A 17566-nucleotide genomic window follows, 5' to 3' on the forward strand; every position below is an offset into this window, starting at 1 on the left:
ATGAAGACTTATGTCCATCAATATGATATACTGCAAGCTGGAGAAATTCCCAGGCAACAAGTCCGCTTCAATGGCATGGCCTGGAACAATGGTGAAGGTCTAGAAATGTTGTTGTCTCATCCCAAGGCTCAAATCCACCATGTTGGTCCCCACCTGTTAATTATACGGCATTTAGTCTTGCAACATTACATTTTAAGTTAAGTGTATTTTATGAACATAAACACAGAGGCATGAAATAAATGCTCATTTTGCTTCTCAACTTTTCATACAGTTGTGGTCAAAATTATTAGAAAACTAGTATTTTCACCAGCTAAATAAGGTTTTAAGTCAGTGATTTCTATCTTTTGCTGTAGTGTGTCAGTAGGAAATATCGGTTTACATTTCCATTCATTTTGCCATTAATTGTGATAATCCAGTGACATTTTTGTTTTGTGCTCCACACAGGATCTGATCTCATCATCATCCAGAAGAACTGTGAAAGCGTCACCAAGATGCTCCAAGAGACCTAACTGCAAAGCTACAATACTGTTAAAAGTTTTAAGCACTTGTCTAAAAATGTCATAAAATGACTCTGTCAAAAATAATGTCATAAATAAATGTTCTTAATCAATTAACCTTGATTAACTAAATTAAATCAACATTTGGTTTGACCGTCCTTTTGCGTTTAAAGCAGCTTTTGCCCTACACTAGGTGCACTTGCACATAGTTTTTCAGGTAGCTTTGCAGGTAGGTCTCTTGAAGCATCTTGGGGACGTTGTCACAGTTCTTCTGGATTTAGTCTGTCTCAGTTTGTTCTGTTTCTTCATGTCATTCCAGACAGACTGGATGATGATGAGATCAGATCTCTGTGGAGGATTGGCTGTTGTGCCAATGTAAACTGATATTTCTCACTGACACACTACAGCAAAAGATAAAAAACACTGACTTAAAATAATTTTTTAGCTGGTGAAAATACAACTGTTATAATAATTTTGGCCACCACTGTGTTTATATATATATACATACACCCTTATTAGAGCAGAAAACGTAAAACAAAACTTACAGGTTGTACGTCAATGAATGGCCTCCGGGATTCCGTGGTTGTGGGTCTGAAGACCTTTTATCCAGAGTGGGCAGGACTTTGAAAGCACTTTCCCCTTTAGCATCTAAACCATAGGAATAATATGCAAACTGTGAACCATATTTTATAATCAAAACAAACTGAAACACTTTCATAAGAAGATTTCTTCATTCCTTTAAATAATGCAAATTAATTCCCACCCTCATTCAACTACTGCAGGTTAAGTTTAGGTATGGGGTCAGATTCAGGGATGTAGAAAATGCTCATGCAGAATAAGGCATCAGTTTGTGCTTCATAAGTACTAATTAACAGCCAATATACAAGCTAATAAGCAACTAGTTAAGTGTTACTGTACCATTGTATTTACCAGTTGATGTGTGTCAAATACAGTTGCATATTGTTTTATAGATTGACATATTATTAGAAAAAGCTTACCTTAAGTCATGTCACCCAGCTCTGAATGCACCTCACTGAGCACTGGCATGAATTAGGTCTGCAACTGTAGCCCAGTCTTCAAAAAGTCTGCCTCTGGATATAGCTTCCTAAAGTCTTGTGAAATCTGATCAAATCTGAAAAACAAATGTGGTTCAATAAGTTTAAGGTTTATACTGGTCTCCTAGTTTGTAATGCAACACAGGCATTCACTAAAATAGAGGAAGAGTAAGGGGCCGTTCACATGCCGCGCCTAAAAACGCGTGAAAACGCAAGACGCGTCGCTTTCTTTCCAAAAACGCAGCTTGCTCTCCCATGGCGTCTGCCGTTGCTAAGCAACCATGTCCCGCGCCTGGAAAAAATGAGCTTCCATTATGAGCGTATAATAACGAACTTCAGTGCGCAAAAAACGCGACATGTGAACGGCCACATACACCACGAGAGATTAAGTCTAACTTTACATACTGTAGCTAAGACAACATTACATTTAAGTAATAAACAATAGTACATACCAGTCATATTGTGGTTTAACATTATTAAAGTAAGGGACATAACGTTTTAGCTAATGCAGATAAGTTACCTCAAGGAAAAAACCGCGAAAATGCTCAACATAAAACATATGGATCTATCGTTGGATTCGGCACGTCGCAAACATTTACTTGAAAAATATGCCCTTAAAAGATCAATTTTTGTATGAAATGATCTAATTTTGACAAAACATTACAAAGCAATACAGTATGCAGACAGTAAAGGAACTTACCCCCGTATTTCTGACCTACTCTTTCCATAAGGCGTTAAAATAAAGGCCATATGTATACTGTAAATTATACAAATAACACTACACACACACACACACACACACACACACACACACACACACACACACACACTTTATATAACAATAAAGCGATTGTTGAGGCAAAAAAGTACATCGCTAGGCTGCTTAAGTTACAACGTTCGTCATTCACGGAATAAAATGCCAACCCCGCACAGCGACATATCAAATATTGCATTAAACAGTGAAATCAGTACGCTCTAAAACACAACTTATTAAAAATAAAGGTAAATAATTATATAATCATATTATTAATTTACCTTATAATCCTGCTTGCTGCGAGGTGTGTGACCGCCTGGCGACGAGACGAGTGAAGAATCCAGAATGTTCGATGAAGTGAAAAAAATAAACAAACCGGTTGGGTCAAAATAACCCAACCCAGGTGTTCATAGTGAAAGAACCCCTTATAGTCCATTTGACCCAGCATGATCAACCCAACTGTGTGTTTACAGTGCCTCAAACAACCCAGAATTTTGACCCAGCACAATTAACCCAGCAATGTGTTTACAAAAATAACCCAGCACTTTTTAGAGTGTATGGGTCAAAATTATAGATTTTTCTTTTATGCCAAAAATCATTAGGAAATTAAGTAAAGATCATGTTCCATGAAGTTTTTTGTAAAATTCCTACTATAAATATATCAAAATGTGATTTTTGATTAGTAATATGCATTGTTAAGAACTTAATTTGGAGAACTTTAAAGGTGATTTTCTCAGTATTTTGATTTTTTTGCACCCTCAGATTCCAGATTTTGTATCTCGGCCAAATATTGTCCTATCCTAACAAACCATATATCAATAGAAGGCTTATTTATTGAGCTTTCATATGATGTAAACATCTCAGTTTTGTAAAATTTAACCTTATGATTGGTTTTGTGGTCCAGGGTCACATATATCGTGTAGTGCTGTCAAATCGATTAATTTTGATTAATTACACCCAAAACAAAAGTTTTTGTGTACATATATTATATGTGTGTGTACTGTGTATGTTTATTGTGTATATGTAAAGGCACACATATATATTATATATTTAAATAATATTTACATGTATTTACATGCATATATTTATAGTCATATAATTTATATAGAAATATATTTAATATATAAACATAATTTTTTTTCTTAAATTTATACATATATACATATAAATATTCCAGTTAGTTTGATGGTAAAAAATTGTAATAACAAAGAAAATTATAAAATTAAATAAAAAAATTACACTTTTTTTTGATAAAATGCTGTGATTTTTAAAGTTATTTTTAGTCAAATAAAATAAATAAATATCTACAAAAATACAAAAGAAAAATACAAAAAATGTAAAACTTTGTTTTCCTGAAATACACTTTTTTTTAAAAAAAAAATAAAATGCTGTGATTTTTACTGTTGCTTATGTCATATATTTTTTTATATACCGTTTATACATTTTGTCAATATTTTGTCAAATTCATTAATTCCAGTCAAATATATTAATATATATATAATATAGCGTGTATATACTAATTTTAATAAATAACATAAATTATTAAACCATTTTTTTTTAAATTTCATCTTCAATGTTTTAATAAAATAAAATAAATAAAAAACAAAAATAATAAAATACAAAACTAACATGTTGATTTAATTTATTTACCTTATTTTAATAAATAAAAATTCTGATGCTGAAAATTAAACCTTTTTTTCCCATTTATCTCTATTGTTTTAGTAACATAAAATAAATAAAAAAGAAAACTAACAAAAATTTTTTCCTCAAGTTTAAAAATAAAATGCTGTGATATTCAGTGTTACTTATGTCATATATATTTTTATGTACTGTTTAATATATTTTATATATAATAAATATTTTATAATATATTTTGTCATATTCATTCATTCCAGTCAGTTTTACCCAGACTAAACTGCTATCCAATTAAATAAATAACATTTTTGATGGTGAAAATGAACCTTTTTTTAATTGATATATTTAAATAGAAAATTTATATAATAAAATACAAAACACATAAAATTTAAAAACTATATTTGTTCCTGAAGAAGTACACTTTCTTAAAATAAAATGCTGTGATATTTAGTAGTTATTCATATATCTATATCATATTATGTTGGGTGTCTTTGACTGTAGTCTTATTAATCTGCACTTTTCCTTGAATTATTTGCCAGGATGTGCATTTGTTGTCTCATCTTTGCCGTCATTTGCAATTTTTTTGGGGGGGGGGGGGGGATATTAAAGAAAAATAAAACCTGAGTAGAAGAATCATTTCTGATTTACATTATAAATGGGATCATTTTTGTTCTCCTTCCAGGAAGCATTATCCCATCATGCACCTGTCCTCCTGGTTATGTGGGTAATGGCTACGGACCTACGGGTTGTACTCAGATCACTGACACCTGTGGCACTAGTAACCCTTGTGTAAATGGTCAATGTGAGGTAAGTGTTTATCTCTTATAACTTCCTCTCTCTGTTCTGTTTCCATCAAACTACAGCAGTCAGCATGTTTTCTTTCTGCAATCTTCCTAGAATACTGCAACTGGCTACATCTGTCGCTGCGACCCGGGCTGGGCAGGACAAAACTGTGATCAGAATGTGAATGAATGCTCTAGCAATCCCTGCCAGAATGGAGGCACCTGCACTGACGGCATCAACGGCTACACCTGTACCTGCACCTCCCAATGGACAGGCCCGCAGTGCCAGACTCCACAGCAAGGTTTGTGTTTATTGGAAAAGTGATGTATGTGATAGTGTATGTTTTTCCATATGGGGACCTTATGACCTTTTGTGTGCTTAAGAGTGTGGAGGAGTTCTGGAAAGTCCAGCTGGCACTTTCAGCTATCCTACGAATCCTGGAACGGGCGATTATGATCACCAGGTCAGCTGTGCGTGGGTCATCAGAACCGACCCCAGCCAGGTTAGTAAAGCTACATCAGTGACCTTTTTAAAAATTCGGTCCTGTAAATAAACAAATTTTGGGGTTCTGATTCAAAAAATAGTGCCTATTTGTATCATTTTTGCTTTCAAGAAGTGAAAAAAATGCCACAAAGATATGATTCGTATTTGTTCAATTCTTAGCTGTTTTTTTTACATATATAAATGATCCTGAAGACATTATTTAATGGCCAGTGACAGAAGACAATGATGTCTTCTACTACATCCAAACAGTGACAGAAAATTACAGATTGTGTGAAAAAGCTGATTTGTGCATAAACAAACAAATCAAATGTAATGTTCTATTAAATGGAGTATTTGATCATGTTTGTAACTTAAATGATACATTTTGAATACTTTTTATTTACTTGACTGATATATACATAATTTGAAAATTCTTGGTGCTTATTTTATGAAAACATTGTACGTAATGGTAATGAAGTTTTTATTGATATTTTTCACATAATCAGATTAGGTTATATTAGACCTTTTTTGATTATGAAAAAGTGCATAATTCTTAAATATTCATTTTTTTGCAGTTAACTTAGTTTTTCATAAATATATATAATTTATATTAATTAAAATAAATATAAAAAATATTTATTTGTGGCATAACTATATTTTGTCTTAAACGTACACTTTTTTAAAATAGAATGCTGTGATTTCATGTGTAAAATCACATTTATTATTTCCAATAATCATATTCTTTCAAGACTTTTCTCCAAACAAATTGGTATATTAATATGTCTAAGATTTTTTTCTTTGCAGATTGTAAATGAAATTTTATTTTATTATTAAATTATTACATTTATTTTATCTTAAGTACAGCAAAAACAGTACAATTTTGAAATATCTTTACTATTTAAAATAAAAGTTTTCTGTTTGAATGTATTTTAAAGTGTCATTTATTCCTGTGGTTTTAAAGCAATTTTTTTAGCATCATTACTCCAGTCACATGATTTTGATTTGCTGCTCAAAAAACATTTATTAGTATTACTATTAAAAATAGCCGAGTAGATTGTTTAGGTTTCTTTGATGAATAGAAAGTTCAAAAGAACAGCATTTATCTGAAATAGAAATCTTTTGTAACATTTTAAATGTCTTTATCATCACTTTTGATCAAATTAAAGCATTCTTGCTTTTTTTGAATTATACTGACTCTAAGCTTTTGAAAGGTATAGTGTATAATGTTACAAAAGCTTTTTATTTGAGATAAATGCTGATCTTTAGATCTTTCTATTCATCAAAGAATCCTGAAAAAATGTACTGTACTGTGTTAAATATTGATAATAATAAATGTCTCTTGAACAGCAAATCAGCATATTAGAATGATTTCTGAAGGATCATGTGACACTGAAGACTACAGTAATGATGCAGAAAATTCAGCTTTGATCACAGGAATAAATTACATTTTAAAATACATTCATATAGAAAGCAGTTATTTTAAATAGTAAAAATATTTCACAATATTGCTGCTTTTGCTGTACTTTGAATCAAATAAATGCAGGCTTGGTGAGCAGAAGAGACTTCTTTAAAATCCTTAAATATTATACTGTTCAAAAACTTTTGACTGGTAGAGTATTTTTTTAAACTCTGCATCATCAGATTATGTAATATGAGGCCGCCTTTGATAATCTGCTGATTTTTTTTTTTTTTTTCAAGATGCATTGCTGGATTATCCATTGTCCCTTTTTATGATTTTTCTTCCCAGATTCTACGGATTACCTTCCCTTTCTTCGACATCGAGAACAGCGCCAACTGCAACTTCGATTTCCTGGAGGTCCACGATGGCGAGAGTGCCTCAGCTTACGTGATCGGGAAATTCTGCGGCACCGCCGCCCCAGCCGAACTCTTCAGTTCCCACAATACTCTGTACTTCTGGTTCCGCTCCGACCATTCAGTCAGTGGTCGCGGCTTCACAGTGGCCTGGCAATCACAAGCACCAGGTAAACCAAGGATGACCTTAAATTAAACTCACATTAGTATTTCTTTCAGGCAAACGGTCTTATGATGTGAAAATTCCCAATTCCTATTGAAATTAGTGGATTTTGCATGTGAAAATTCACCAAACAGCAGTAAATGTGGCTGCATCTGTATTGCACCTAAATAGTTTCTTATTCCAATACTTCTTTCTTTTCCAGTGTGTGGTGGGGAGTTGACCAATACATACGGTGATGTCAAGTCACCTGGTTATCCAGGTAACTATCCACCTAGCCGGGACTGCTATTGGACAGTAAATGTGAACCCTGGTCTGCTCATCACATTTGCTTTTGGCACCCTCAGCCTAGAGCACCATGATAACTGTGACTTTGACTACCTGGAGGTAAAGTTTGTTGCATCTTGGGTCCACCTTTTTCGCATATGTGTTAAAAGTCTTCAGTTTTTGGGTTTATTTTGTAGATCAGAGATGGACTGCTTCCAGAAGACCCAGTTCTGGGAAAATACTGCAGTACAGCATCACCACCACCGCTACAGACGACAGGACCAACTGCCTGGATCCACTTTCACTCTGATTTCAGCATCAGCGATAGAGGATTTCACATTACTTACACTACTTCACCATGTAAGTAAAGTCTGTGGTGTCAAAACGCACAGAGAGGGGAATTATGGGACAATACTTCTGGATAATATACCTGTACACTACCATTTAAATGTTTGAATAGGAATAAAAAAAGGTTTAACTTAAAAAGGGAAATTAATGTTTCTGAAAGATGTCTCTGGCTGCATTTATTTGATAAAAATGAAGTAAAAACAGTAATATTGTGCGATATTATTACATTCTAAAATAATGTATTATATTATAATAATAAGTTTTAAAATATAATTTATTTTTGTGGTGGCAAAGTTGAATTTTCAGCATCTTAACTCAATGTCTCTTCAATGTCACATGACCATTTAGAAATCATTCTAATATGCTGATTTGCTGCGTAAGAAACATTTATTCTTTTATCAATGTTGAAAACAGCTGTGCTGTTTAATACCTTTGTATAAACTGTAATTTTCTTTAGGATTCTCTAATGAATAAAAAGTTTAAAATAACTGCATTAACCCTTATAAATGCCTTTACTGACACTTTTGATCAGTTGAATAGATTACAAACAGTTGAACGGTAGTTTGTGAACAGTTTCCTGAGCACAACTTAATTTTATGGCACTATTTTCTTGTTTGCAGTAGGTGGTTATGTAAATAATGTGCTGAAATCATAATGCATTAGCAGTAATTCCAGTAACTGAACTATAGATCATTTTAATGGATCCATCAGTGGAATACTGTTCTTTTAAATGCTCATAAAAAGGTTTATTGCCATTATATAGATATTAAACGTCACAAGTCACATTGCAAATGTTGTAAACTCAGAAAGGAACATGATGCTTGGTTCAGCACTAGGTTCAAAGATGTCTTGCAATATTTGGATGAATTGCTTGAGTTTAATGCAATTTACTCTGTGTCATCAGCTGACCCAGGCTGCGGAGGCATCTTTACAAACACGGAAGGCATCATCATCTCTCCTAACTGGCCTAACAACTATGCTCACAATAGGCAGTGCATTTATATGATCAGACTGCCACGTAGTGAACAAGTGGCACTCAATTTCACCCACATGGACTTGGAGACTCACAGTGGCTGTCTTTTTGATTTCGTGGAGGTATGATCTGTGTAATTAATGTTGATGAGAGGCAAAGTAAGTATCATTTTGATCTTAGAATGTCACAACTAAGCCAAATGTCTTTTAGGTTCGAGATGGGACGGGTGAGACCGACCCACTCATTGGGAGGTACTGTGGCACCACCCTGCCAGCACCAATATTGTCCACCGTTAATGGACTCTGGATCCGTTTCAAGTCTGACAGCTCTGTGTCCCGTGCCGGCTTCAGGGCCATGTATGAAGTTGGTGAGACACTGAAACCTCCGTTTTAATGTTAGCGTGTGATGCCAAAGCACTTTGCCATTTTTCAGCAAAGTAAAAGAGTAAAAACCAGAAACATACTCTATGAAAACAATATACAGTTGAAGTCAAAAGTTTACCTACACCCTGCAGAATCTGCAAAATGTTAATTATTTTGCCAAAATAAGACGGATCATACAAAATGCATGTTATTTTTTTTTTATTTAGTACTGACCTGAATAAGATATTTCACATAAAAGACATTTACATATAGTCCACGAGAGAAAATAATAGTTGAATTTATAAAAATGACCCTGTTCAAAAGTTTAAACAGTTGATTTCTTAATACTGTATTGTTATCAAATGATCCACAGCTGTTTTTTTTTTTTTTTTTTTTTTTTTTTTTTTTTTTGTTTAGTGATAGTTGTTCATGAGTTCCTTGTTTGTCCTGAACAGTTAAACTGCCCGCTGTTCTTCAGAAAAATCCTTCAGGTCCCACAAATTTTTTGGTTTTAGGCATGTTTGTATTTTAGAACCCTTTACAACAGTGACTGTGTGATTTTGAGATCCACAACTATGTTTCACACAACTCATCTGCAACTATTACAGAAGGTTCAAATGCTCATTGATGCTCCAAAAGGAAACACAATGCATTAAGAGCCAGGGGGTGAAAACTTTTGAAGAATGAAGATGTGTACATTTTGCTTATTTTGCCTAAATATCATATTTTTTTCATTTACTAATGCTCTTCAGAAGCTACAAAAGATACTTACATGTTTCCCAGAAGACAAAATAAGTTAAATTTACCCTGATCTAAACACATTGGCCTGGTTTCACAGACAGGGCTTAGACTAAGCCAGGATTAGCCCATAGTTCAATTAGGACATTTAAGTAATATTTATTAACATGCTTAGAAAAAAACATTACTGGTGAGCATCTTGAGACAAAACAAAGGCACTGATATAAGTTAAGATTAGTCAGTGCAAGTTTCTTTCAGTTGAAACAGCTCAGACTTACATTTTAGTCTTAGACTAGGCTTAAGCCTTGTCTGTGAAACCGGGGGATTGTGTTTCCCTCTTAAGCATTAGTGAGTGTTTGAACCTTCTGTAATAGTTGCATATGAGTGTGAAAAGATGGATCTCAAAATCATAATTGTTGGAAATGGTTCAAATACAAAATGCTGAAAAACCAAAGAATTTGTGGGAGCATAAAAAAAAAAAAAAAACAGCTGTGGATCATTCATGTAACAACATTATTAATAATCAAGTGCATGTAAACTTTTGAACAGGGTCATTTTTATAAATTCAACCATTATTTTCTCTTGTAGACTGTATGCAAACATCTTTTATGTAAAATATCTTATTCAGGTCAGTACTAAACAAAAAAATAACATGCATTTTTTTGTATGATCCCTCTTATTTTGGTAAAACAATAACATTTTATAGACTGCAAGGTGTATGTAAACTTTTGACCTCAACTGTAAGTATGATAAGTGCCCTCCCACCCCAACATGATCTCAGATTTGAAACGTTTTCTCTAGCTTGTGGAGGAACCCTTTCTGGAACGGGTCAGATTCGCACTCCCATGCACCCCGACCCCTACCCCCACAACAAAGTGTGCGAGTGGGTCATTAACCAGCCCGAGGGCTATGTGGTCACTCTCAACTTCCTCACTTTTGACGTTGAGGGAAGCAGCACCTGTGCCTTCGATTATGTTGAGGTATGACATTAGCTTTGTGCTAATCCTATTCAGCTAACATACATTACAGATTACACTTTACACTTTCTCTGAAACGTCACTCTCTACTCACTCAGGTGAGAGACGGCCCCAGCGAAGATTCCCCTCTGATTGGTCGATATTGTGGAATTAACATGCCTCCCATGCTGGAGTCCACCCAGAGGTCCCTGTATATCCGATTCAGAACAGATTCATCCGTGTCCAACCATGGTTTCACTGCTGAGTTTGCATCTGCAGAGCAAGGTAAACTATTGTTTTGTTTTTTCGACTGTAGGTTGTTTAAATATGTTTATTACACGGCTCTCTGGAATGCTCGATTCTGATTGGTCAGTTGAGACATTTGCAGGTTCGTTCTTTTCAAATAATCACCGCTCCAAAGTAATAACGCATAGCCGGTACTACTTGTATGTTTAAAATCCCTCTGTGCCAACAAAGATTACCGTTTGGCGCCATCTTGTGAAAAACACTGGAAAACCACAATTAACAATGGAAAATTTCGACATTAATCTATTTAAATTGTCTTACTAACGTACATAGTTTGAATGTTAGTCACGTGGTACTATATTGTTTCGCGGAAGGATAAAAATGTTAATTTAAAACAAATATGCCAATAAAAGGTTTCAAATTCATATTCATGTCCATTTTTTTTCTTATGTGGCAAGTAGCCGTGTAATAAGCGGGATAATGTACAGGCAGCCTGTAGTTATCGCGAAATAAGCCCCTTCAGTGTGATACAAGACCCTCCGCTTCGCGTCGGGTCCTGATCACACTGTTGGGGCTTATTTCTGTGATAACTACCGGCTGCCTGTACATTATCCCTTACTTAATATACAGCCTAGTGAGATGCCTACCCAGACTAAACAGGCACAATCTCAACATGAAAGATGTTTACTGTAAAAAATATTGTATTATATAAATGTATATATTGTTATATATTAAATTTGACTAATATAATGTTAATTAGAGTATTTAGTTATTAGCTTAGCAACATGATAGTGTCAAATTTTGTTGGAATCAACTGAGAGTTGAGTTTCTGTATTTAGGTTCGTAGCACTGAAACCCTATTGTAATTGTTAGAATGGCCAAGGATCAGCATTCTCCACCTAAAACTGATCAGACAAACCAAATCGTAAGTCGTAGAGGTCTACAAGGTCACCAAAGCTCAGCCCATTAGGCCTGGTGGTGGCGCTACAGTGATCAAAAGTATAAAGTCGCTCATAACTTCTAAACCGTTAGTCGAAGGCTCCGTTTTTTGTTTTTTTTGAAAAAGCCATTTTTTAAAACTAGTCCTAGGTTTTTCACACAATCAGAACCAAGCCAGTGCAGAATGATTCTCTGGAAAGTGAATATCAATAAAAAATGTTGGACTCACCATTGCGGCAGGACGCCAAATTGTTCACAAGGGCTTTAAACTAAAACGCATCTATACATAACTCTTGAATGGAAAGAGATATTTTCGCTCTTAACACGAAACTTGAAACATTTATGCTAGAGCTCAATCTGAGGTAACATTAAAAAAAGTGGAGAGTTTGGCCATTTCGTGACACTATAACAGGGAAAAATCCCATTAAAAACAGCTATAACTATGCACCTGCTTTTCCGAATGACTTGAAAAACATGGCCGCCATTGGCCAATGAATTTTGAGCAGCCATTAGACAAGGTTAACGGCCAATTGGAATGAATCTTGGTGGTCCTAGAGGTCTGTAAGACCTTTGATAGAAATAGGCCACTAGTTGGCGATAACGAGTTTTAAGCCTCAGTAATCACGTGGTGTTATTCATGTCATCTGCTAGAACTCCTCAAATTGAGCAACTTTGCCTCAAGAGTCACTGCTGTCAGTCAAATCATTCATTAAATATTCTTGATTATGTAAAAAAATGAATTTTGCTAACTAGTCCTAGTCCTAGGTTTTTCACTCAATTTCAACTCTCTTAGTCAATAATTATCAAAAAAAAAAAAAAAAATAATAATAATTGAACTTGTGCATTTGAACAGCTATAACATGGTCATTTATGATATGGCCGTGGCCAAATATACCCAAAAGTCTATAAATCCTAAACGAAAACTCAAAACTTCATGAAACTTGGTGAGCACTTGCAGCATACGATTCTAAAGAAGCATGCCAACTTAGACTATAGGTGGCATTATAACAGCCATAAATGTAAAAAATAAATAAAAATCAAATTTCTGTGGTAAATTACCTGAAATTGTTAGACATGCTGTTTTTAGTCATTGATTTAGTTGGTTACAAGCTTGCTAAATAATATGTAATGTATTTTTCATATGTTTTAAAATGCCTTAAAGTGCTTGAATCCCAATAAGCGCTGCTTGCAGCTATATTTGTGACCTTGGAACATAAAATATTTGTAGCAATAGCCAACATTACATTGTATGGGGTCAAAATTATCGATTTTTCTTTTATGACAAAAATCATTAGGATATTAAGTAAAGATCATGTTCCATGAAAATATTTTGTAAATTTCCAACTGTGAATATTTCAAAACTTTATTTTTGATTAGTAATATGCCTTGCTAAGAACTTTATTTGGACTTTATAGGCAATTTTCTCATTTTTTATTTTATTTTGCACTCTCAGATTCCAGATTCTCAAATAGTAGTATTTTGACCAAATATTGTCCTATTTATTTGACCTTATTTATTCAGCTTTCAGATGATGTAATTTAAAAAAATTACTCTTATGACTGATTTTGTGGTCCAGGGTCACATTTATGCTTATGTTTGGTAAATCAGAGTGAATAGATATTGGTAGACCAGTGATGGTGAGACATACTGGTTTGATTTGTGGTTTAATTCCCACAATGACCAGTACATAATATTTTTCCACTGTTTAAAGTATTTTCAAATGTTCATTTTTACAGGCTGTGGAGAGACTCTCACAGAGCTAACAGGTTCATTTACCAGCCCAGGACATCCCACTGACTACCCTCATGGAGCCAATTGTACCTGGTACATCTCCGTTGAGCCTGGCAACCTCATTCGTCTGTCATTCACAACCTTCAACCTGGAGTATCACACCAACTGCGCATCAGACTATGTGGCTGTCTATGATAATGGCACAGCGCTGACCGGCACCCTTATGGGCAGGTAAACCAGCCATTTGACGTTTTAGGCCACAATCATCACTTAATTATAGATGTGTAAATAAACATGTTGGAAAATGTTGGTTATTTTGTGCTCAGGTTCTGTGGGCGCTCCGTTCCTCCATCTCTAACCAGCACTGATAGTCTGATGACTGTTGTGTTGGTCTCTGACCATAGTCTGTCTGCCGAAGGCTTTTCTGCACAATATATTTCCATCAATGCAAGCACAGGTATAATTTTATTCCATAGTCAAGTGAGCCCTATTGTCATTCCACTGTATGTAGAGATATACAAAGGAACGAAATGTTGCCTCATATCTCATATTTCTGTTTTACCCATGCAGATTGCAGTGAGATATTTACTTCACCCACCGGGGAGTTCAACTCACCCAACTACCCCGACTATTACCCCAACAATCGGGAGTGTGTCTTTAAAATCATAGTGGAAGTCAACATGCAGATCATGCTGAATGTCACAGATTTTTATATGGAGGGGTTCAGTTCTTGCGGTTTTGACTATTTAGAGATCAGGTGAGGAACTTTTCTAGCATCTACAGTCATTGATTTGGTCACACTTTGGTTTTCAAACACTTTCTTTTGTCTTACAGAGATGGAGGCTATGAAACGTCCCCCCTGATTGGGAAATATTGCGGAACAAATGGTCCACCCATAATAGTGTCCCATAGCAACAGGCTGTGGATTAAATTCAGATCTGACCACTCAGTCACCTACAGGGGATTTAAAGCCCACTGGGATGGCACACAGACAGGTATGCGTTTTCTATTGTGTACTTGTGTATTGAATCAGCCAGATAAATTTCAGCCAGACCGTCTGGCCAAGAACTGCCCGCATTTAAAATGACCAGCTGCAGTTTGTTTTTTGTCCTGTTTTTGGGCAGATAATTTGGAGTGTAGTCTATGTGATCATAATTTCTATTGGTCCAGTATTCTTTCAGTATACAGCTGCATTTTTTTTTTTAGTCTAACTTTTTATTTCTATATATTTGCGAACTTATATTGAATACTTCGTATTTATATTCCAATTAATTTTTGTTATTATGAACAATTATATTATTTATAGAATTTTAAAATGTAATATTTATTTTTATTATTTTAAATATATAATAATACAATCATATTATTTATATTACACTTTTATATTTTCTTTAATTTTATTTATCTTATTATATATAATTGTTTGAATTATATAATATAATATTATTTATATTATAATTTTATATTTTAATATTTACTTATTTTCAGTAACTTATATTTAATACTTTATATTTAAATTTCTTATATTTTATATTATAAAAATATATGTTAAATTACAATGTAAAAAAAATAATTTCTCCCTCTCTCTCTCTCTATATATATATATATATATTATTTATTATTTTAATATTTATTTTTATTTTATATTATAGTACATTTGCTTTATTTAAAAAAAGTTTTTGTTTTAGTAATTTTGTCATGTGCTTTTGCAATTTTTATTAGTTTTATTAGATTTTAATCTTACTAAATTTTTTAGTTTTGGAGTTTTTCATTAAATATAAAATTAAAATTTATAGTTTGTTTTAGCAATTTTACTACTTCAACTTCCCAAAGCAACTTTTAGATTTTTTTATTGTTTTTTTATGTTTAATTAAAATTTTTAATATTTTTATTTTTCAACTTTATTTTAGTAAACAAAATATACAACATTTTTAAATATTTTACAGTTTTAGTTCCAAAAGTAGTAAGTACTAATAGTCCCATTAATTTAGTTGCCATTAAGTGCCTCAAACAAAAATCTGAATATCTTTTCAATATTAAATGGAACAAACCTTGCAAACAAGAAGTGCTCATATTGAGTGCTAATATCAATCTGCTACCTTATACACACAATTTTGTTTTCTGAAAGGCCTGTTTACAAACCCAACATCCCAGAAATCATAGCAGTTTTAACTAGAACATAAAGTTTGGTCAGTGGACTATATTATATTATGTATATCTCATACAGGTTGCGGTGGAACGTTGACCACAAGCGTTGGAGGTTTCAGCTCGCCCAACTACCCTCTGCCCTATCACCCCAACGCTGAATGCTACTGGCACATCAAAACCAGTGCAGGAAGCTCAGTTGTGCTCAGCTTTGGAGACTTTCACCTGGAGAGTAGCAACCAGTGCTACTATGACTACTTGGAGGTTAGAGAGCATTGAATTAGACGAAATACTACACAATTGTAGAGTTCCCTGGTTCCCGAGTTCTCTGATGTGTATGTGTTTTACCAGGTGTATGATGGAGACAGCACCAGTGCTCCTCAGATGGCTAAACTGTGTGGAAATCAGATTCCCGCCCCACTCAACTCCTCCCGAGAGAACATGTACGTGAAGCTACGTACAGATGCCGTCATCCATACAGGCGGATTTCTGGCTACCTACCAAACCCGTGAGTTACACCAAACACCAGGGCTTGTAAGCAGAGGAAAAAAGTAAAAATATAGTTTATTAGGGGCCAAGCACCAAAGGTACTATTGTATCCATTGGCGTTCCTATTATTACCATTCTTTTTCTGCTCTGGAAGTCTATGTCAGCCCATAGAACCGCTGGTGGGAAAGTTACGAAATTTAACACACAGATAGAGGACAGCCTCATCATTAATCACAGCAAATTTGGTGTCTCAAACTCTCTAGCACCACCACTTGTCCAATGTTTCACTCATGTTTATGCTAATGAACCATAAGGTCTAGAAGGAAAATTCTTTTTCCATGCTGAGTTGAATGAACATCAAAATTTAAAAATCATATGGTCAAGTTTTTTCACAATTTGTATTAGTTAAAAAAAAACCCCTACTTTTCCAAACTCGTCCTAGACAGTTTGTCTGATTTTCTACAAATTTGGCTCAGATCATCGTCAGACCATGCTGGCAAAAAGTTATGTAATTCAATAGATTTGAGTCAAACCGTTCTTGAATATCGCATGAACAATTCGATGATAAGCATACAAAATGGATGTTAGGCCATATCTCCGCAACGGTTTGCCATATTGAGACCAAACTTGGTGTGTGATATAAAAAACATGACCTGAGGCTACCTGCACAGTTTCGGGACAGCACCACTTAGTGGTCAGGAGATATGAAAAATTGATATTTTTGCTTATAACTTCTGAAAAAGTTTTAAAAGTTATAATGAAATTTCAAAAAATGCTAATAACTCTTGTTTAATTAAGCTTGTTGTTGTTAAGCATGTCATTATCTGGATAGATTCCTTAGATCATGCTGAAAACATCAATACCAATTATGCCATAATTGGCCAAACTTCCTGTCTTCCATTTTGATCTACGTTGAGAATCTACTTTTTCAAACTCCTCCTAGACTATTGGTCCGATTTTCACCTAATTTGACTTGGAAGATGATCTTATGCCGTCAGTGAGATAGGTCTCCCATTTAAATTAATGTTGAGAACCTACTTTTTCGAACTCCTCCTAGACTGTTGGTCCAATTTTCACCTTATTTGACTTGGAAGACCTTCAGACCATGCTGGCAAAAATTGATGGATTTCATTTTTAAATTGGTTGTCGTTTAACACATCAATGAATTTGCTGGAAAGATGCTAAACTGCATC

At 34.2% G+C, this 17566-nt stretch overlaps 1 protein-coding gene across 1 annotated transcript in view; it reads left to right on the forward strand.

Moving 5' to 3' along the window:
* cubn (cubilin (intrinsic factor-cobalamin receptor)) overlaps positions 1 to 17566 on the forward strand; it is a 50469-nt gene that overhangs the window by 9651 nt on the left and 23252 nt on the right. The window contains exons 10-25 of the mRNA XM_073830595.1: positions 4624 to 4748; positions 4839 to 5025; positions 5108 to 5226; positions 6955 to 7189; positions 7385 to 7566; positions 7644 to 7806; positions 8699 to 8889; positions 8978 to 9134; positions 10669 to 10847; positions 10943 to 11108; positions 13745 to 13970; positions 14066 to 14196; positions 14310 to 14496; positions 14574 to 14734; positions 15967 to 16148; positions 16236 to 16392. Of these exons, the coding sequence (XP_073686696.1) occupies positions 4624 to 4748; positions 4839 to 5025; positions 5108 to 5226; positions 6955 to 7189; positions 7385 to 7566; positions 7644 to 7806; positions 8699 to 8889; positions 8978 to 9134; positions 10669 to 10847; positions 10943 to 11108; positions 13745 to 13970; positions 14066 to 14196; positions 14310 to 14496; positions 14574 to 14734; positions 15967 to 16148; positions 16236 to 16392 (2748 nt within the window). The remainder of the gene's footprint in view (positions 1 to 4623; positions 4749 to 4838; positions 5026 to 5107; positions 5227 to 6954; positions 7190 to 7384; positions 7567 to 7643; positions 7807 to 8698; positions 8890 to 8977; positions 9135 to 10668; positions 10848 to 10942; positions 11109 to 13744; positions 13971 to 14065; positions 14197 to 14309; positions 14497 to 14573; positions 14735 to 15966; positions 16149 to 16235; positions 16393 to 17566) is intronic.

Source organism: Garra rufa, chromosome 24, assembly GCF_049309525.1.
Source record: "Garra rufa chromosome 24, GarRuf1.0, whole genome shotgun sequence".
In the NCBI taxonomy this organism is placed as follows: domain Eukaryota; kingdom Metazoa; phylum Chordata; class Actinopteri; order Cypriniformes; family Cyprinidae; genus Garra; species Garra rufa.